Source organism: Leucoraja erinacea, chromosome 15, assembly GCF_028641065.1.
Source record: "Leucoraja erinacea ecotype New England chromosome 15, Leri_hhj_1, whole genome shotgun sequence".
In the NCBI taxonomy this organism is placed as follows: domain Eukaryota; kingdom Metazoa; phylum Chordata; class Chondrichthyes; order Rajiformes; family Rajidae; genus Leucoraja; species Leucoraja erinaceus.
The window spans coordinates 34,264,884-34,286,700 of NC_073391.1; the positions used below are offsets into that span (position 1 = coordinate 34,264,884).

General features: G+C 43.1%; 1 protein-coding gene and 1 long non-coding RNA gene across 2 annotated transcripts in view; one reads left to right on the plus strand and one right to left on the minus strand.

The window, feature by feature from the left end:
* The window catches only part of fbxw4 (F-box and WD repeat domain containing 4), a 95,830-nt gene extending 84,448 nt beyond the window's left edge, over positions 1 to 11,382 (minus strand). Inside the window, exon 1 of the mRNA XM_055647102.1 lies at positions 9,421 to 11,382. Within this exon, the coding sequence (XP_055503077.1) occupies positions 9,421 to 9,674 (254 nt within the window). The 5' untranslated portion in view covers positions 9,675 to 11,382. The remainder of the gene's footprint in view (positions 1 to 9,420) is intronic.
* LOC129704178 (uncharacterized) overlaps positions 7,909 to 21,817 on the plus strand; it is an 87,465-nt gene continuing 73,556 nt past the window's right edge. Inside the window, exon 1 of the long non-coding RNA XR_008724693.1 lies at positions 7,909 to 9,362. This is a non-coding gene — a long non-coding RNA (uncharacterized LOC129704178). The remainder of the gene's footprint in view (positions 9,363 to 21,817) is intronic.

Below are 21,817 nucleotides of genomic sequence, written 5' to 3' on the forward strand. Positions count from 1 at the left end.
GAGTTACTCCAGCATTTTGTGTCTATTTAGGATTTGAAGAACTAGCTCCAGATAAGCCAGGCGCAAATATGTACTGTGCGTGCTATATTTTTACTGCAGTATGTCACGATGTTAAAGCAGGGTCATTTTAGTTTAGTTTAGAGATACAGCGTGGAAACAGGCACTTGGGCCCACGATGAGACAGGCTCTACAGCTCGTTTGAGTCCGCGCCAACCAGCGATCACCCCATATACTAGTTCTATCCTACACACTAGGGACAATTTGCAGAAGCCAACAAACCTACAAACCTGCACTTCTTTGGGGTGTGTGAGGAAACTGGAGCACTTGGAGAAAACCCACATGGTCACAGGGAGAACATGCAAACTCCATACAAACAGCACACATGGTCAGGTTCAAACCCATGTCTCTGGCGCTGTAAGGCAGCAACTCTAACACTGCGCCACATCTTAAAATCGTAGCTTACAAAACGTCACAATTACCAAAAAGTTGCACGCACAGGTGTCATCAGGGTCAGATGGAAGGAGCAAAGGTGAGATAAGAAAGGCAGCAAGAAGGACAAAGAACATGACAAGGAAAGACAATTAGTATTAGGACAGGTACCAAAAAGATTTAGGAAATAAGAATGGAAGGGGTTACTAAGGGAGTTCTGGAGCAGAGCTGAGACAGCTGAAGGCTGCCACCGTTATCAGAACAGAGGGAGGATGAGTTAGAAAGGCCAGTGTCCAAGATTCAGAAAACACAGATGGACTGAATGTGGGAGAAGGTTGCAGGGAGCCAGGAGGAGGGGTTGGGGAATGGGAAGCATAAGCCGAAGCAGGGATTTTCAATAGACAGGGTCACGGAATCAACAGACGTCAGTAAAGGTGTTGGATAAGCGAGGTTTTGCATGAGATGTGTGCTACAGTTTGTTGGATGAGTTACAGTTCGTGATTGATGATGTCAAGAACACTGGATTAGTGCTAATGTTTGGCAGACAAAAATAGTTTCTATAGTTCTTTTGCATTTCTATAATATTTTGTTATCTCAGCAGGCTCCAAAGCATTTTTGCAACCAATGAAATACTTTTGAAAAGTGATCACTGTCACAAAATACAAAGTTGTGGATGAACACAGTCAGGCAGCATTTGTGGAGGGAATGGATAGGTTGTTGATTGGTGCAATGTGGGAAATCAGGTCCAGTACCAACACATACCATCAACAAGGTAAGTGTTGGTACTGGAGATGCAGGAGATTGAAACAACTCACAAACCTTTGTCGGGGCCAGTACAAGTGACCAAAGCTCGTTTGAACTTTTGAAAGTTTGGCACGTAACAGGGTGAAAGATCAGAGAGTGGGACTGATAGAACAAAAAGCTCTGGAGAACTGCACAATGTTACTAAAAGGTAATAAGCAGTCATGGTGATGAGAACCTCACAGACTTTGACTTCAACGCCAAGTTGAATAAAATACCAAATGACAGTCAGATAGGGTGAATCCTTCTAGGGTGGCACAGTTGCAAAGCAATTAGTGCTACTGCCTAACAGCTCCAATTTCCCAGGTTTGAAGTCTGTCAGATGCTGTCAGTGTGGAGTTTTCTTGCTCTTTCCATGACTGCATGGATTTCCTTTGGGTGCTCTGGTTTCCTCCCACATCCCAAAAATATGCAGGTGGTTTAATTATGTACTGAAAATTACCAATTCCCACTGGTTGAGGATAAAATGAATCAAAAGGGAGCTGATGAGCATGCATAGGACAAAATGGGTTGCAGGAATAAAGTGAAATGAGAAAGTGTCTGGTGGATTTGCTCTTCAAGGAGCTGTGGCAGACCCGATGACTGAATAACTTTCTCATGCATTGTTAAATAACTTAATCATTGTGCTACCTTCATAAAGCTTGATCAAAACATATCTTAGCCAACTTGCCTAACCTCGCACAAAGACACAACACCCGTGTTTATGCTGTTTATACTGGGTCAAAAAAGTTTTTCATTTCCTGAGCTTCTTTGCATTCATTGAAGTCGGCCAAAGTGGTGGCAGAGGTGTCACAATTGCTGTTTGCATCACTGGGTTAGGAGTGGAAATATTAGACTAGGTGTGTGCTGGTAGTCCATGATCTCTTCTGAAACATAGGACCCTCAAAGATAAATACTCACTCAGCATTGCTAGTCAGACATGAAGAACAAACAGTTGGCAAAGTATCAGGAGGCGAGACTGAATTCATGGACATGACCACACCATCTCCTCCTCCCCAGCAAGGAACAATGGCTTCAACAGTGGGGGGGAAAAAATTGCTGGATGGTGAAAACGAGCTGTAATTATTTTACAATCTGTAAGTGCAAAATGTTGTTTGTTTTATTTTTTTTTCATTGTAGTTGGTGGGGATATGAAATAAAAATATTGATGACAATACCCAGGAGGTCAAGCAGTACCATGAAGAAAGAAAGGATTGAATGTTTTGGTTCAATTGCAGCATTGCTACAGACTATACTTGTCATTTGCACTGTAATCTTTCTCAACATGTTGACAATGATTAAAAGTAGGGTTGAAAAAGTAATACAATTTTCTCGGATTCTGTTGGAGAGCATGAAGGGAGGAGAGAGTCCAGGATAAGGGGTCATATCTTTAAAATTAGGGCCAGCACTTTCAGAGTTATGACATTGGTCCCTCTTCACACAAAAGGGAGTGAAAATCTGGAACTCTGTCATGAAACTGTTGAGGCGGAGAATCAATTGGAAACTGCAAAACTGAAATTAATCACAATTTCAGAAGAAGGACAATATGGAGCACAAAGTGCTGAAGTAGCGCAGCAGGTCAGGCAGCATCTCTAGAGAACTTCTCCAGTCTGAAGAAGGGTCCCGACCCAAAACGTTGCTTATCCATGTTCACCAGAGATGCTGCCTGACCTATTGAATTAGGCCAGCACTTTGTGTTCTGTGAGTGATTCCAACATCTGCACTTGCTTGTGTGTCCATCAAATATTACAGAAACAAGACATGAAGGTGCAGTCAAGATGGAAGTTAGCACTGATCCAACTTCATTGGCAGAATGGTGTTATGGATCTTATTCCTCGTACAATTCACCCTTTAAAATGTGATCATTGGTTGATACTGGATACAATGCTCAAGTTATGAGTGTGTTGAAATAACTATTCTTTGTAATAAGCCGAAGATAGACACATAATGCTGGAGTAACTCAGTAACTAGTGTAATATGCAAAATAAGGGGTGCCATAACACTCATTGAGATTTGGAACTTCACAGCCAAGTCCTGTTAGATTATCTCCATTTATCTCCACACAAAGCCAACTCTGTCCTTATTCAACATCCATATACTTTGGACTGCAGCAAATAAATGATGGGTATCTGTATTTCAAACACATGAAAAGTTACTTTCAGGAGAAAATCTAACAAGACAGCTCCTGGGACGCTAAGCATCACTGCAACAACTTCGCCAAGAGTGGGGCGAGTGCCAAATGAATAATCCAACTACTCAAACAAAAACAAATCATCAACAGCAACCACAGCTTCAGATCTTAGTTTAAATATTCTCATTATTGGTGGGAGGGGGTGCGTTTTTAGAACAGGTCTTTGACCTTGGGGGGGGCGGGCATTCCTGCATTTAATGACATTTGCTAAAATTTGACAATATTGTAGCATACCTCTTGACTCAATAAAACAGTTCAGTGCTTCTCACCTCCACTACACCCCCTCCCCCCACCTCAACTACCCCTACATTTCTCCTTCAAGCACATTCCCATCAGCTTTTGTTTCAAGCCATTGTTCCCCAAGGCCACTTAAAAATGATTCAGGCAGTAAATAAGCATCTCACATAGCTGTTAACACGCGTTACAGTGGCCGCTTCGCACACAGAATGCCTTGGTGTTCCATTTTCCCATCCTCTTGCCACAGCCTCAGGCACTTCTCTTTTCTCTCTCTCTCTCTACACCCTCCACCTGCCCCAAGCCCTGTATATCTTTTGACACTTTCTTTTTAGTGTGATTGCATTCCTAGACATCTGACTTAAAGTCACCCATTCCACGTCTTTGCTCTTGTGATCATCAAAGCCAAGCGAGAAAATAATTTGCTTTCTCAGGGTCTGCTGATTCAGGTTGGGGAAGGGGATGGAACCAGAGCTTGTCGCTTGAAAGACAAAGCAATTTTCTAAAATAGCAGTTCGTCCCTCACAAGGAACAAACAAATACGTGCATGCGTACAGTGCCCATGGTTCGCTTTCGGAGCTTTGCCCCCAAAGAAATACCTTTGAAGGCATCTCCATTTTAATGAAGGAAACGCTGCAATTTACACATAGCAAGAACCCTCAAACAGAAAATTGATAATAACTAGATCGTCTGCAATAAAAGTGCTATGTGAGGGATACGTAGTGGTGCAGCCACAAACAACTCTAGCCATCTTCAGCTCATGGACACAAGCCATTTAACTCCTTACATTAGTCTCCTCCTCCAGGATGTGGCCAAACAGAAACTATAGGAACAGTACTTTGTATTCCAGCTTGGTTCTACAAACCAGTTCTCCAGTTTCAGATAACCCACCATGTTTCTCTATCTCTCTCCCTCTCTCTGATCCACCCAGGTCCTCTCACACACATCCCTTTTTCCAACCTCTCTTCCAGTTATACAGTTTCTTTCCCCGCGCCAACTGGTCCCATTTGCCCATTACCCACACATTCAATCCACTATTTCCCGTATCCCCTCCCCATACTATTCGCATCCGTCCATTATCTGGTTCCTCTCATCAGTTTTCTTTCTTATCAGATTCCACAATCAGCACTCCTTTGTTATCTCCACTTAACACCTCCCATCCTCTGTCACTAGCTCCAACCGTCTCTCTTCTACCTGGCTCCATCTGCCCATCAATTCCTCCTCATTTGAATCCACTTACAATCCACCCTTTACACTTTCAGTCCTGATGCAAGGTCTTGATCTGAAATGTCAACCATGATTTCCCGTCACAGATGATGCCTGGCCCACCGAGTTCCTCCAACAGTTTGTTTTTTACTCCAGATTCCAGCACCTGAACTCTCATTTATTCAGCAGGATCAACCATGAAAACCAGCTGATCATGCCCAAATCTTTAAAATTAAAACAAAATGCAGATGCTGAAAATCTAAAATGAAAACAGGCCACCTCTGAGAAAAAAAACAGGTTGGAGCTATAATAGGTTTGGAGGGAATGGATGGGTTTGGAGTGATTGGGACCAAATGCAGGCAGGTGGGCATGATGGCATGAACGTTGAATTCTCCCAATTTTGCTAGCCCTTGCTGTCTCCTCCCCTTCCTTAACCCTCGAGCTGTCTCCTCCCATCCCCCCGCCCTCGGGCTCCTCCTCCTCCCTTTTTCCTTCCTTCTCCCCTCCCACCCCCCATCAGTCTGAAGAAGGGTTTTGGCCCGAAACGTCGCCTATTTTCTTTGCTCCATAGATGCTGCTGCACCCGCTGAGTTTCTCCAGCAATTTTGTGTACCTTCGATCTTCCAGCATCTGCAATTCCTTCTTGAACACAGGTGGGACAAGTCGATGGGACATGGTGGTCAGTGTGGGCAAGTTGGGCGGAAAGGGCCCGATTCCATGTTCTATGACTCTAGTCAGCATTTCAAGTTGGAGACCCTTTGTCAGAACTGAGAAGAAAACAACAGCAGCTTGTAAAGCTGCAAGGATTGTGTCTGAGAGGGCAAAACCAGGTGGCCAGTGGGACAAGGTTATCCGGCCAATGAGTGGATGGGAGCAGTTTGAGGGCATGAAAATAGACTTAACATGCGAGTTGTGAAATGCAGAGCAGGTCAACAAGCCTAGCGAGTCATGCTAGACAATCCCAGGGAGAGAATAAAAGGAAGAAAAGAAAACAAGCTGGGATATTATACATGGATGACTGGTACAGACCGAGAAGTCATGTAATAGAAGATGGAAATCACTATTGAGTGGGAGTAGGATGAGATGATAAGCAGCTCAGTGCTTGCCACTGTAGACCGATCATGGGTATTCCACAAGATAATCACCCAATCTGCTTTTGGTTTCTCCAATGTAGAGGGGACACATTGTAAACACTAAATGCAGGACACTAGATTGGAAGAAGTGCAGGTGAATCATTGAATCATGAATTCCAGGCGAAACAACTTTTAATTTCACCAGCGCCAGCGTCTGATGAATCTTCTCTGTTTTCACTGACAGTAATAAAATGGGTCACTATAAGGAAAAAAAAATCCAGGGAGATGAGACCGTGCTGCTTATAAACTAAAGGACAGTGGTCAGCAATGAAACCCGTCTTATTCCTGTCTCTGAAATGCTGAGGCTAACTACAGCAACCAAAGGGATATCCCTGAACTAACTAACTGTGAATCTAGTGACTCTACAAGTTCCATATTGAGCACATTTATTTCCAAACTTAATTATTACGACATGTTAAGATACAATTCCTCCCTCACAAGTGACTCGCTTGCTATCCCTACTGCCAAAGTGACTTTCGTGTCACTCAAAGGCATGGCTGGTAACTATATAGAATCACTGCTTCCAGAAATAATAAACTCTCTATTCTCCAGGAACACTTCAACATGGCATTCAGCAACCTCCCTGCACTGCCAGCAAATCCACAGGGAATAGACAGCACCATTAAATCCAGCTTTATTACTGCTTTACTGGATTAACTTTACCAGATTAATCGTTAACATGCAGTAGGTACAGAATTTGTTATGACAGCTCATGGGGTATAACTGATGTCCTATGCATTGTGCTCGCGGTTCCTGTGGCTTGCCACCAATGAGGTGTAGTATCTGATTTCCAGGCATTACCTATCCAGCTCTTGACATTCAGGCTATATATCACTGCCCTGCTGCAAAAACATGTGTATAATTTGTATGTGACAATTCCCTGCTGACTTCATTTTTCTGGAGAAATTACTCCTGCTTTTATTGGGAGATGTTGATGCAGTTCTGTTACGAGTTCTGTTTTCAACCAGTTTCTGTTCAAAAATAAGGAGTGAAGATAAGCGTAGCAACCATGAACTAATTAATTTAACCTTAGTGCTGGGAGACTTTCAAATAAATTAATCTAAGACAAATTAACAGGGACTCAAATTTAAATTCTCCAGCTGCCACGGCTCAACACAAATTTATATCTCTGATCAACATCCAGGCCATCAAATACGTTAGTTTAGTTTAGAGGTACAACATGGAAACATGCCCTTCGGCCCACCGAGTTCATTGATCACCCGTTCACACTAGTTCAATGTTATCCCGCAATTTTTATTTTAAAGAGATTAATTAATCTACAACCTGCATGTCTTTGGGATGTGGGACAAAACCATTGCATCCAGATGGTCACAGGGAGAATGTGCAAACTTCACACAGACAGCACCTACGGTTCAGGATCGAACCCATGGTTTCTGGCAATGTGAGACATCAGTTCTCCCAGTTGCTCCACTGTGCAGCCCCATCCAGATGCTAATCCAGAAATTCAAATACTATCTACAATAAATCACTTCATTATTAAATAGATTGGAGCGTCCTTGCTGTACAAGCACAGCATGTTAAAACACACCATCATTAATGCGCAGTCAGTCACCAGGTTCAGTTAATGAAGCCTCAAGCAACTGTTGGTCAGTTACATTATTTGCTTCTCACACTTGAGAATTTTCCAGTGCGCTCACTCTGCACTTTTCAAGCCACAACAGCACATGTGCTATACCCACAACAGATGCCGATGCAGCAAATGGTATCTGAGATCTGAACATCTGGAGCACAGGTGACTAGAGATGGCATGAATCCTCAAACTAGTTCATGGAAACCCGGCAATATTTATAACTTATGGAATCTTATGGTTAAATGTTGAGGGCTGCTTAATATGACGACCAACTAACAGCACATGTAGAGAAAAAGTAGAAACAGGAGGCGATTATTTGAACCTCACTCACCATATCCACTCGCTGATCAAAAAGGTTGGGGCTGTATTTACATAGATTCTGCCCATTGTCTGAAGAAATGTTTTGGCCTGAAACGTTGCCTATTTCCATCGCTCCATAGATGCTGCCTCACCCGCTGAGTTTCTCCAGCATTTTTGTCTACCTGCCCATTATCAACACTGTTTTCAAAGTGCCCTGGTACCTATTCCTTAATGATAGATACTAGCACTTTGCCCACTCGAGGCTAATTGGTTTGCAGTTTCCTCTCTCATGCCTTATTAAAACTTTGTCTCTGGAACTGGTGCTGAAAATTATGTATTATCTGATCTGATTGGATAACATGCAAAGCAAAGCTTTTCACTGTATCTAGTAAGCCCAATTTAACACGTCTCAATCCATAAGAGAGCCACATTACCTTTTATTCGTCTTTTCTTATTTTTACTTATTTGCAGACATTTACACACTCTTTTTATGTTCCACACTAGATTATTTATTCTGAACTTCGATCAGCCTCATCAATATTTAAGAATTTACATACAAATAGACCAAAAACATACTACTGTGAGTGAAACTTGGCAACTCCTGGTCCTCACACTTCTGTAACCAGTTCATTTTTACACAATGCCAGTAAGCTTACGAATGGCTGAAGTCTGGATGGCTTTGAAGCATGAAAAAAACTCTTTAGAAAATGAAGGAAAATATCCTAACTGACTATTTTAAGATGAAATGCTCAATAAATGGCATTCACAAGCTAGACCAACAGGCCATTCCATTCGATGTCCCTTCACAATATAAACAAATGATTTTTTCTAAGAGACCAGATGTAAAAGAAAAAAAACCTACCCAAAAATTCAGAATGCCATCATAAAAACATAGAAAATAGGTGCATGTGTAGGCCATTCGGCCCTTCGAGCCTGCACCGCCATTCAATATGATCATGGCTGATCATCCAACTCAGTATCCAACTCAGCATCATCCGCCCACCTCATTCCTCATTGAAAGAAAACTATCAGTGTAACCTGCATTTTCGCCTTGCATTATAAAGTGCAATCATTAATTTTGTTGTAATTCGTATTTCACTATGCACACCCCAACCCTTCCTGGAAAAGTTATTTCCTAAATCGGCCCCATCCGACCTCTGAGCACTAAACTTACCTATAATGTACCCCATGTTAAATAAAGGATGAACATTTTATAAAGAAAACTGTACAGAAACAGTGACATATCAACATAGGAAGAATACAGTGTATACACGCAGATGGCTCAGGCTCTGTGCAGTAATGGCCAGTTGGGGGCGAATAAAGTTAAATTAAAGTGGAAATTAAAATTAAACGGCGCAGAAGACGGAAATTTTAAAATATGTTCTTATGCCTAGGATGGAAATAAATAATTTTGAGTTATTCGATGCGGCAGTTAGTGAAGGTGACGGGCGGTAACCATGGAGACTGGTAGTCGGGTCGGCAGGAGCCGCAGACTCAGGTAGGCCGCGCCTCCATTTTTTGAAAGGATTCGGTGTTAAAAACGTTTTTTAACTCACGCGTCCCTGCCCAGGCGGGTGAGGCCGGTGTTGAGGGAGACTTTGGCGATGCTCCTCCACAGAGTGTCTTTGTTGATGAGGCGCTGGAACCTCCGGCAGACCTGCGACAACCGGCCCAGGGCCTGGGCATCGGCGTACGCGAAGAGCAGCAGCAGGATGTCGTCGGGGAGCTGGGGCAGTAACAGTGCCAGTATCGCCCTCCTCACACCCTGCCTGGCACCGAGGCAGAGCAACTCATACCCCTCCTCTTGCATTTGCCCCCATCCCTTCCCTCCCTCCCTCTAAACCCCGCCGGCTGCCATCTCCAGCCGTGCAGACAGAAGTCACACGTGTAGACGGAGCCTGCTCCTGTCGTGCCAACTACTAGGTTCACCAGCATGTGGAGTATTTGTATCCGCATAAATATAAAATACTCCTCTCTTATCTGTAATAGTGAAAAAGTACGGGTCACATAAGTAAGCAGGAAGTGAACGATCAAATTATGTAAACAACTGTTCTATATGTCTTTATTTTATATGTAAATGCATCAGGACATAAATATACTTTGCACGTGTGTTTCATGTATTGAGGTGGTCTGTATGAACGCACTAGCATTACATATGCAACTTCCTAAGTGGGTGGATAGGTTTAAATTCATTTGATTCCATGGGAGTTTACATTTTTGTCCGCATATAATGTTATGGATCTAGCATTGTTTGAAAGGGTGATGGAGCCAGAAAGCCTCATCATATTCAAAGGTAAACATAGGAACACTTGAAGAAGCATGGCCTCCAAGGCAATGGTCAAGGAACTGGAAAGTGGGAATGACTCCTTTGGTTGTATCTTGGCCAGTATTAACACAATGGGATGAGTGGCCTTATGTGCTATAAAACTCATATTGCCATGATTTTGTACATTAATTAATCCGATGGGAATGTTTAACTTATTGGGGGTGATCACTGATTATTTATGAAACAAAAGTGTTTATTTAATTAGAATCATCCCAAAGTTCAATGATAAAATGCCACAATCCTTTAGGTTTATTGTTGTCACGTGTACTGAAGTACAGTGTAAAGCTTTGTTTTGCATGCCAACCAAACAGGTTAGATTTATTATACATAAATACAAGCAAGTCAAATTCAAGTACAATAGATAGCAGTGGATGATGCAGAATTTGGAATAGTTCTCAACATTGTAGTGCATCAGTTACATGGACAAAGGCCAATATCCTATGCAGTGTCTTACCTCCAACAAGCTTCCAACTGGAGCACGGCTATTCTGCAGGACCAATGGGAAACAGTTAAATTTACACTGCCATTACCTCTCAGGTTCCACAGCAAGAGACCTGCTGTGTAAAATCATCAGAAGCAATAGAGTTTTGTTGCGTAAGATCACTCAATCATGCAAAACAATGTATTGATACTTGGAATCAAGGTCATTAAAAACAGGAGTTTGCCTTCTGTGATTATGCAGTCATGTAGTAACAGTATCTCACTGTGTAGGGTTGCACAGAAGTTCTATCTCATTCTGTGTGATCACACAGACAGAGTAATAGGGTCTTGCTGCATAGGATCATAGTTGCAGAAAGACGTATGGTCACTGTCCCAGAGTAACAGGGTCTTGACGTATACGATCGCAAATGCAGTGACAGGATCTTACTGCTTACAGTGATTTAGTCACACAGATATAGGGGTACTGTTATGAGGTTATTCCATCACCCAGACACAGGTCTGTACAATCACAGGGGTAGTTTGTCCAACATTGGAAGTATAAAACAACTCTGCAAGGCCTTATAGAGTTATAGAGCCATACAGCATGGAAACAGGCCCTTCAGCCCTATTTACAGACACTGACCAACATGCCCCATCTACACTAATCCCACCTGCCTGCGCTTGGCCCATATCCATCTAAACCTATTCTATCCATGTACCTGTCTAAATGTTTCTTAAACATTGCAATTGTACCTGCTTCAACTAACACCTCCAGCAGCTCGTTCCATGTACTCACCACCCTTTGTTTAAAAAAGTTACCCCCCAATTCCTATTCAATCTTTCCCCCCTCACCTTAAACCTATGTCTTTGTCGTGTATACGAGGGAATTTACTCTTGAGCAATTGGTGTAACAAAGTAAAAGAATTTTGCGGTTACATCACAGGGAGCAGAAGGCAACGGCTGGTGATAGGAAATAATTTGGGTGTTTGGAATTGCAGCTTAACGCAATTACAGACTTACCAGATTTATACTTCAATCGGTTTTACTGTAAAACCGTTCACTTCATTTTATTTTTAAGTGCAGCCAATTTAAAGATAGGTCATATGAGAAGAGGTCTTTTCATGTGAATGGGGGGCTAGTTTTAGTCTAATCCCAGGTGCTGCGTAACAGTATACAAGTATATCTCAGCAACGCCTGTAATTTAATGTATTACACTGTTGAATGGGGGCTTGGCTATTGAACAGCTTTCTGTGTGTTCATCAGTGAAAGGATTAGATGCAAGGAATGTAGCAGAACTCACACCTCAATAAACTAAAGTGCTTCCCATTTGAGAGGGAGGGGGAAAAGATGAAAATGTGTTTTTTTAACTTTATTCTATTTATTCGTGATCAAAGATGCCGGCATCTATTACGATTGTGGCTGCACTAAAGTGACAGCTGGAAAATAGTTAGTAAAATTACACGTTACTGTATCATTGAAAATGTTTTACTAAAAGAGGTGATTTGTGGATTAGACTGTACTCACTGAGGTGATTGAGTTCTTGTGAGCGACAAGGCAGAAAATAGAAAGGAGGCAATGAAAGAGAGAGACACAGACACACTGACAGAGAGAGATGTAAATGTAAGAGTTAGATTTAGCTCTTAGGGCTAAAGAAATCAAGGGATATGGGGAAAAAGCAGGAACGGGGTACTGGTTTTAGATGATCAGCCATGATCATATTGAAAGGCGGTGCTAGCTCAAAGGGCCGAATTGCCTACTTCAGCACCTATTTTTCTATGTTTCTTTGTAAAGTACTGATTTGTGTTCGGGGCTCAGAAGACGAACATAATTTTCTACTATCAATCTTTTGCCCCTATATCATTGTCCCCCCCCCCCCCCCATCCCTATCACATCAGCACAACTGCTTATAACCTGGATGCAGAATTTATTTGATTCGATGAATGATACAGCATGGAAACAGGTGGTTCAGCACACTGAGTCCACAGTGACCATCAATCACCTATTCACACTAGATTTGTTATCCCACTTTCTCATCCACTCCCTACACACTAGGGGCAAATTTGCAGAGAATTATTAATCTACAAGCACACATCTTTGGGATGTGGGAAGAAATCGGAGCACCTAGAGGAAACCCATGTGGTCACAGGGTGAACATGCAAATTCCACACAGACAGCACCCGAGGTCAGGATCAAACCCAGGCCATTAGCACTGTGAGGCAGCAGCTATACCAGTTGCACCACTGTGCCACTTCCATAGGAATCTTTGATGTTGTGAAGTTGCTCCGGATGTGAGCCAAGTTAGTCAGAACATATTCAGCCCAAAAGTGTCTCAGAACTGACCCAAGGTAGACATAAGTGATGGAGAAACTCAGCGGGTGCAGTAGCATTTATGGAGCGAAGGAAATCAGGCCGAAACCCTTCTTCAGACTGAAGAACTTCAGAACTGACCCATCTGTGTGCACATCTTCCTGCACCAGTTCCTTTATTGCACTCAGCGTGTTGGTTAGTTTTCATTCATTGTCATCCAGAATTTAACTCAGTGACCTCCCAGGCAAGAGCATGGTCAACAGTACTGATTGGTCCACGTGGAGTCATATAAAGACCAGATTGGGATAGAATGGCAGATTTATTTTCCTTAAGAACTGAAGTGGCCGAAAAAGTTTGAATTTCTAACTATCTGGAGATACCGGTACACTTGCAACAACGACATATCAATCATGATCGAAGCTAAGTTATGGTCAAACCTGCAATCTCCCACATTTGAATTCCTCCACCCCTGACGTCTTTCATCAGTTGCCATTGAACACTGGACCTTTATCTGTCTGGGCCCCAATCTCTGACATTACTTCCCTAAACTGCTCTCTGCCTCTCTCACTTTTCAAAGTGGTTCCTTTGTTACCCATTTGAGCAACCTTCTGGTCACCTGTTCTTAATACAAAATCAGTGCTGTTTGTCCCGATTTTGTCAAGCATCTTTAAGATGTTTGATAGTGTTAAACGCAATTGTATAAATGAAAGATGTTAATCGGGAACAGGTTCATAGTGAAGCCTGACACAAAAAAGCTGTGGTAACTCAGCGGAACAGGCAGCATCTCTGGAGAGAAGGAATGGGTGATGTTTCGGGTCGAAACCCTTCTTCAGACTGATCAATCTTGTATATCACAGTAAAGCCAAATTGCCAGCTAAAATGAATATAGTTGAGAATAGGATTTATAGAGTTGAGTCTTCTCCCTCTCCCATGTTTGCAATCATATTGTCTACCTTTGAGATTAGAAGGACCAGTTACTCTAAAAAATAGTAGTCAGGACACTGAATTTGCATGGGTATTTTTTTTTTTTTCTTTTTGCAATGGATCCTTTTCAATGTTTGGAACAAATTTGTCGCCTAAACCTACTTGATATAGGAAAGACTTTATAAATGAGTACATTGTAGAGATAGCCAAATATACATTTAGGGAGGAAATCAAATACCCTTCTGAAACATTAATATCCATTAATAAAAGGAAATGTGCTCTCCTTATCTAGTACAATCTACATGTGACCCCAACGCCATCAATGTGATTGACTTAATGACGTTCTGAAATGCCATCTCGAAAGCCACTCAGTTCATCGGGCCAATCGGGGTGGACAATGTGGCAGAGATCCTCATATTCTTTGAATAAATACATTTAAAACATGTAGAAAAATGAGGAAAATTGAGCAGACACAAAAGATGAGAATAGAAACATAGAAAATAGGTGCAGGAGTAGGCCATTCGGCCCTTCGAGCCTGCACCGCCATTCAATATGATCATGGCTGATCATCCAACTCAGTGTCCTGTACCTGCCTTCTCCCCATACCCCCTGATCCCTTTAGCCACAAGGGCCACATCTAACTCCTTCTTAAATATAGCTAGAATGTTTCCAATTTATAGACATAAGGACACATAGATAACTTGGTAAGTAATGACTCAGGCTGGTAGAGATACAATGAGTCAGCACAGCATATTGAGTGGATTTGAGCCACACAGGATTTGAGCCGCATATCCTCCCAGAGTGAACGGTTCAATAGCAGTATGACTCTGATGCTCCCACAATTGATGAGCTGAGTGTTATCCAGTGACCCCCTGCTACAATGTCCTTGTACAGATATAATGAGAAACAAGCTCAGCTTTGAAAACACCTATTATTAAACGTTATTTTGCTGCTCACTTGTCATATTTATCCAACGCTTTGCAAAGTGCTGACTCAACCACAATATATCACCTTTAACCAGCAGCAGCAGGTCCTTAAAGAAAGAGATCTCAAACCTGTAGAACTATTGGAGTCGAGAAGAGGGGGAGAGAGAGAAGAAAGAGATGGGGGGGGGGAGAGAGTTAGGGGAAAGAGAGGGGAGAGAGAGTTAGGGGAAAGAGAAGGGAGAGAGAGTATGGGGAAAGAGAAGGGAGAGAGATGGAGAGAGGGGGGGAGAGAGGGGGAGAGTGAGGTGGAATGGAGGAAGGGGGATGGAAGAGAGATGGGAGAGAGAGGGGAAGAGAGGAGAGAGAGAGGGGGGAGAGAGAGGGGGGAGAGAGTGAGGGGAAAGAGACGGGAGAGAGAGTTAGGGGAAAGAGAAGGGAGAGAGGGGAGAGGGGGGAGAGAGGAGAGGGGGGACAAGAGAGAGAGGGGGAGAGTGAGGTGGGAGGGAGAGAGGGGGAAGGAGAGAGAGAGGGGAGAGAGAGTAGAGAGAGAGGGGGAGAGAGAGAGAGGGAGAGGGGGGTAGAGAGGCAGGGATGCCAACTCCCATGCATTGAGCGTGAGAATCACGCATTTCACCAAAGTCTCACGCTGAGACTGCTACAATGTCCTTGTACAGATATAATGAGAAACAAGCTCAGCTTTGAAAACACCTATTATTAAACGTTATTTTGCTGCTCACTTGTCATATTTATCCAACGCTTTGCAAAGTGCTGACTCAACCACAATATATCACCTTTAACCAGCAGCAGCAGGTCTCACGCTGATCACAAATTTCTCTCGCTCTGTTGTGAGAAATTCTGTGATCAACGAAAATTTCAAAACTCATATCAACTGCATGGGCCGCTGGTGTTGGAAGCAGAAGCAGCGGCGGGGACAGATGTGGACAGGGAGCGGGGCTGGCGAGTGTTTGCTGGGCTGGCGAGTGTTTGCTGGGCTGGCGAGTCGCTCACTGGAACTCCGGCCATGGAGCAGCCTCAGTGCAAGAGTCCCGGCCGTCGGAGGCGTAGAAGCGTTGCGCCGCTGCTGTGAGAGTCTCTGTGCCGAATTCGCCCAGGTGACCGGCATGGATCAGGCTGCGGCTCCGTGCATCCTGGAGGACAACCAGTGGCTGCTGGAAGTAAGTACCAAGCACTGGGTAGATACAGTGGAAGGTAGTGGACTTCAAATGGGGGTGGTTGGTGAAAGTATCCTGCTTGCCTGCTAGATTTTCACTTGCTGTAACTGCAGGAAAAATGTTCCTGATGTTGGGGGCGCTCAGAACCATGGGTCACAGTTTAAGAATAAAGGGGGGCCCAGTTAGGACTTAGATGAGAACAAACTTTCTTCACGCAGAGAGTTGTGAATCTGTGGAATTCTCTGCCACAGAAGGCAGTGCAGGCCAATTCACCGGATGTTTTCAAGAGAGAGTTACATTTAGTTCTTGGGACTAACGACATCAAGGGATATGGGGAAAAAACAGGAAAGAGGTACTGATTTTACATGAACAGCCATGATCATATTGAATGGCAGTGCTGGCTCGAAGGGCCGATGACCTATTCCTGCACCTATTTTCTATGTTTCTATGCTTGAGTATATGGCAATAAAACTCGATCACTTGATTTTGAAGCATTCATGCATGGTGGAGGTATAATGTAGTCATAGAGTGATACAGTGTGAAAACAGGCCCTTAGGTGCAACTTGCCCACCCCTGCCAACATGTCCCAGCTACGCCACTTGCTTTTGGTCCATACCTCCAAACCTGTCCTAACCATGTATCATTCTAACTTTTTCTTAAATGTTGGGATGGTCCCTGCCTCAACTACCTCCTCTTGCAGCTTGTTCCATACACCCATCACCCTTTGTGTGGATAAAGTTACCCCTTAAAAAGTTACCTCTTAAAAATACTTCATACAAAAAACATTGAAATCATATTTCTACAGTGCACTAAAACATGATTTTAATACATCAAATTTCAGAAGGTTCCTACCCTGGGAGGGGGACACCCTTCTTCCACACCCTCTCCCCACTCGGTTGCTCCACTCCCTCACCGGGTACCCCCAAGGCCAGTGATCAGTGATCGCACAGCCTCCCCCCTTTACGCTCCAATCCAATTTAAGCATATATATTGCATTCAAGTGTAAGTTAAAAGACTCGCTACAGTATGCACCATATTGCACAATTTCAAGCTGAAAAATGCAAATGTTCCGTACCAATGTGAGAGGGACACCCTGCTCCCCCCCCCCCCCCCCCCCCCCCCCCCCCCCCCCCCCCCCCCCCCCCCCCTATGCTCCCTCGGGGCTTGGTCTTTCGCAATTTCTCACTCCCAACTCTCACCCAATGTTGGCAGCCCTGATTCCCTCCACAGATGCTGCCGGACCTGCTGAGTTACTCAAGCACTTTGTGTTTTTAACAAATCTTTGATTGATAGCTGAGAGTTATTGATTAGAGATATGTGAACAGGTTGGTGTAAAGAGTTAATTCATACATCAGCCATGGCATCATTAAATAATGGAACATGTATGAGAATCTAAATGGCCCCTTCTCTCTGTGAGATTGTTACGGGTTTACATTCAACTCGTGAGTTCAGTCAGATGATCTCAGCCAGGTGGCAGTAAATGACCTTGGTTTTATTTTCATTGGAGAATGCTTCACTGATCTCCACTGGAAATTGCCAGCTATATGAAGACTGAACTGGCTTTGGCTGTGAAGCTGCCCACAGTTGAATTGAAAAAGATGGTTAAAATGCAGGTTTTTTCCCCCCATTTATCTCCCATTCAGGATGTCCTGATAAATCTTGCAGTCATTTGCAGTTCTGATGTGATGTTCACCCCACTCGGGTGGGTGACTGGGGAAGGGTTGACAGTGTGGGGCAAGAATACTTTGATGTAATTTGTTGCTGGTGCATTTTATGTATATTTGATCAACATCGGTTGTTGTATAGAAAAAGGGAAAAAAAAGAAGGAGAGTCAGGAGGTGAACAGAGAGTTTGACCAGTCAGTCACGCTACATGCATCTGTGTATATCTGTTTTACCTGTTCTGACACTTCTAAATGTAAAAACACTTGGAAGCTTGTGTTCACCTTCCCCTGTGAATGGACACAACATTAGCCCTGTAACCTAAGCAGACCAGGGGAAGCCTTGCAATCTTCAAATCTTTTGTATCCCTAATGTTTGCTCAGGGTTTTTTTCACCCTTGCTCTCTTTGGACCTGCCTTCTGTGCCCTGGGAAAAGGCAGATCGAGGAGTTCTGCTGCTCAGCAAACTTTCAACCTATTGTGTTTTACAGACAGACCTGAACATGCTAAAAGGCAATTGAGCTTTTCTCTCTCTCTCTCTCTTTCTCTCATTCTATTGCTGCCTTTTATCCCTGTGTTAAACAGCTATGATTTTACAATTAGACCCCCCCACACACACACACACACACATACGCACACACACACATTCACACACAATTGAACCAAGCTATCTCTTTCAAAGTAGATTTTCAACGCTTTAAATTGTGATTAGGAAGTCATAACGGTTTGAAAGATTATCAAAGGTCTAGCTTTAACACCTAGCGCCAAGCCACCTCCCTCAAATGCTCTATCAACTTCCCTGCTTTCTCTGTGAATGCTTTAAATATATAAATATATGTACCATATTATTATTACTACAGGTGAAACACACCTACCAAGATAGAAAATGGCACAATTAACATTTTTCGGATACCGGATGAGATCTTAAAAGGTTTAGCATTTTCCCGACATGGAACTGGTGAAATAGGTCAGAAGGAGACCATTTAGCCCTCTCTGCATCTGCTGGTAAAGTCTGCTGTTTTCCCATTCCACTGCCCTAAATCCACATCACCATGAATGACTTAAAATCTACTTTTGGATCCAAAGTAAACATTTCAAAACACACATCATTTATTCCATTATTCTGTGGTGATCATTTTTTCAATGTCAATTTTTTTTTTTGCAACAAAAATATCATGATGATTTGTTTATCTGGTTTGATTAAATATGAGAAGTGAAATTTCTGTGAACTCATGAAAGATGAAGGTCAGACAGATCAAACTTCTGCAGATTCTGGAAGTCTGAAATTAAAACAATAAATGCTAAATATACTCAGCAGGTCACACAGCAACTATGATGAGAGAACCAGAGTTACTATTTCAGTTTGTGATGACAGGCCATTGATATGAAATTTTTCCCACTAAGCATTTCCAGCATTTTCTGTTTTTGAAAATTTTGAAGATTTAGGAGAGATCTGATCCCAAAACAAAAGAGATTCATGCACCTTCTCTCCATATCACTGTCTTTCACTCCATTTCACTCTGATGTATCACCCTGATGCATCATCAATCCATGAGATGCTGCCTGACCCGCTGAGTTACTCCAGCACTTTGTATCCTTTTGTGTATTTAGCAGCATCTGCAGTTCCTTGGTTCGACAAAGTCAGGTCGAAATGTTATCTATTTATTTTGTGTGTGTGTGTGTGAGAGCCAAGAGAGAGAGATCGAAAGAGAAAGAGAGTCACAGCTATTCTGTGTGAAACAATATAAATCCTAATTATGTGGAAAATGTTCCACATTTTAAGGAATATTCAGCTATCTGGGGAAAGCAATCACAACGTGTTATTAATTATATCAATAATTATTAAATATTGTTAATATTCATCAATTCTGAAATTTACACGGTGCCAATAGCAACATGTCTTGATCATTAGCAAAGTGATGTTTCTGTTAATCACACAACAGAAAAGCTGAGTATTTGTTAAATGGTGAGACATTGGAATGTTGATGTTCCAAGTGACGTATCGTTACTGCTACACAAGTCATCAAAGGTCAATTGGAGATGCAGTAAATAATGACAAAGTCAAATGGTATGTTTTGAGAGGTTTGCTTATAGGAGTAAGAAGTTCTTTTGCAATTGTACATCCCTTTAGTGGGACTGCACCGGCAGTGTTACTTGTCCAGGCTACTGAGACATCGCCTTCCAAAATGGCACCCTTTGCCATTTGCCACCAAATGGCACCCTTTGCCACCAAGAAGAAGACGGGCAGCAGGCTCAGGAGAACATCACCACCTGTTTTCCCTCCTAACTGCAACCACCCAGACTTGGAATTAACTCTCAGTGGATCTGAATCCCTAAACCTCCTTCCCAGCTGCGCTGTGAGAGCACCTTAATAAAGGGGTCTGCAGGCTTCAAAAAGATCAACTTATGAAGGGCAGTTATGGATAAGCAATAAATGCTGCCAATTATTTCCAGTAATGTCCCAAATTACCCAAATCTCCAAAAGGGGATAAACACAAATAAAAAGACAGATCTTCCATGAGACCCGAACAATTATCACAGAGTCTTCAGTAATTCTGAGACTTGAGTGATGTCAACTTTTTTTTATCTGCGTTCCCCTGAATATGGATTCCAATCTGCATTTGGTTTAGTTTAATTTAGTTTAAAAATACAGGCCTATTACAAACTAAGTTCACACTATTTCTCTGGTAGCGCACTTTCTAATCCTTCACACTTTGGGCAATTCGCAGGAGCCATTTAACTCCTGCGACTCTTTGGGACATGGGAGGAAACCGGAACACCCGGACGATGCCCACTGTGAGTTGCGCCATTTTGCCGCCCTCCATACCCCCTGGTAGTCTCTCTTTCTCCCTCAAAGTAACATTCCCCTCAGCTCTCTCATCCTCTGCCACACATGTGCCCAAATCAATCTGCCCTGCCTTTGGGAACGGTGTGGAGCAGCCCAGTGTAACTTGGGCACATTTCATCTTATGTGAGCAATAATGCTTGAGATACCAAGCAGTTGATGGTCTACCAGCATGTGGATCGCACAGTCAATGCCCAGGGAGATCCAACAGCAATCTGGAATGCCGGAGACCTGATAGATGCATCTAAAGTTATGAGAGTCGTAGATACGGTAGACAGTCAGAACCTTTTTCCAAGGGTGAAAATATAAAAGATTAGAGGTGATAGCGTTAAGGTGAGAGGGGCAAGGTTTAAAGGAGATGGGCATAGTGAGTGCCTGGAACACGCTGCCTGGGATGGTGATCAAAGTAGGTACATGCCATGATGGTTTTAAGAGACTTCTGGATAGGCACACGGTTATGCAGGGAATGGAGGTTTATGGGTCATGTGCAGGCAGATAAGAGTTGGTCTTGGCACAGACAAGTTGGGCCGAAGGTATGCTGTACTGTTCCATGTTCTATGTACTTCAGAACCAATATAGAGGCAGCAATTCTTGTCAAATCGAACCTCTATCACTCAGTTTAGCTGCTCTCCTGATGAAATTTACAATTCCTCCCTTCCCTCCTCTGCTTGCTCCTTTCGCCGCATACTGTATCCATTTGTTGTTTTGCCTACCCCCGATTTCTATATAGTATATATTGATGTTTTCCAAAATACATTGGTTTGCCTGAATTATTTTAACAACATTTCGTGATCATTGGGATATTCTGCGATTTTATTTTTTGACTCTCTTTCTCTCTCCTTCCCCCCCCCCCCCTCCCGAAAAAAACAAAAAAAACCCCGCTCCCTGTCGCTCTCCTGGGATATTCGTTCCCACTCCTTCATCTCTTCCTCGTCTCGTCTTCCCACCCAAACGCCGGCTCTTTCATTCAGTAACAAGTCGCCGTTTTGAAGCTCGCCTCTCTGTGTGTTATTGTGCCACTTGGACATTGTATAACACGGTTTATATTAGTGCTGCAAAGGCAGCGTTTGATCACGCCGTATGCTCGCTGAATGGGGAGAAAATGCCGCTCGCTGCTGCACAGATTGTTGTGTGAGCGGGGCTTTGACCCCGCGCTATTCAGGACAGCACTCAAAGTGGTCTCACTGACAACATGCTCACACCCCCTTCATAACTCACTGAGCACACACAGCTGCCGGCGTGTCACTCACACACACTCATACACCCTTCATGCCTGTTAAGGGGATGTCTCCTCCCTCCATCTCCTTTCATCTCTTTCTCAATCCCTACATCTCACTACTGCACGGCCACCTCAAATTAAGTGTCCTTTTCAG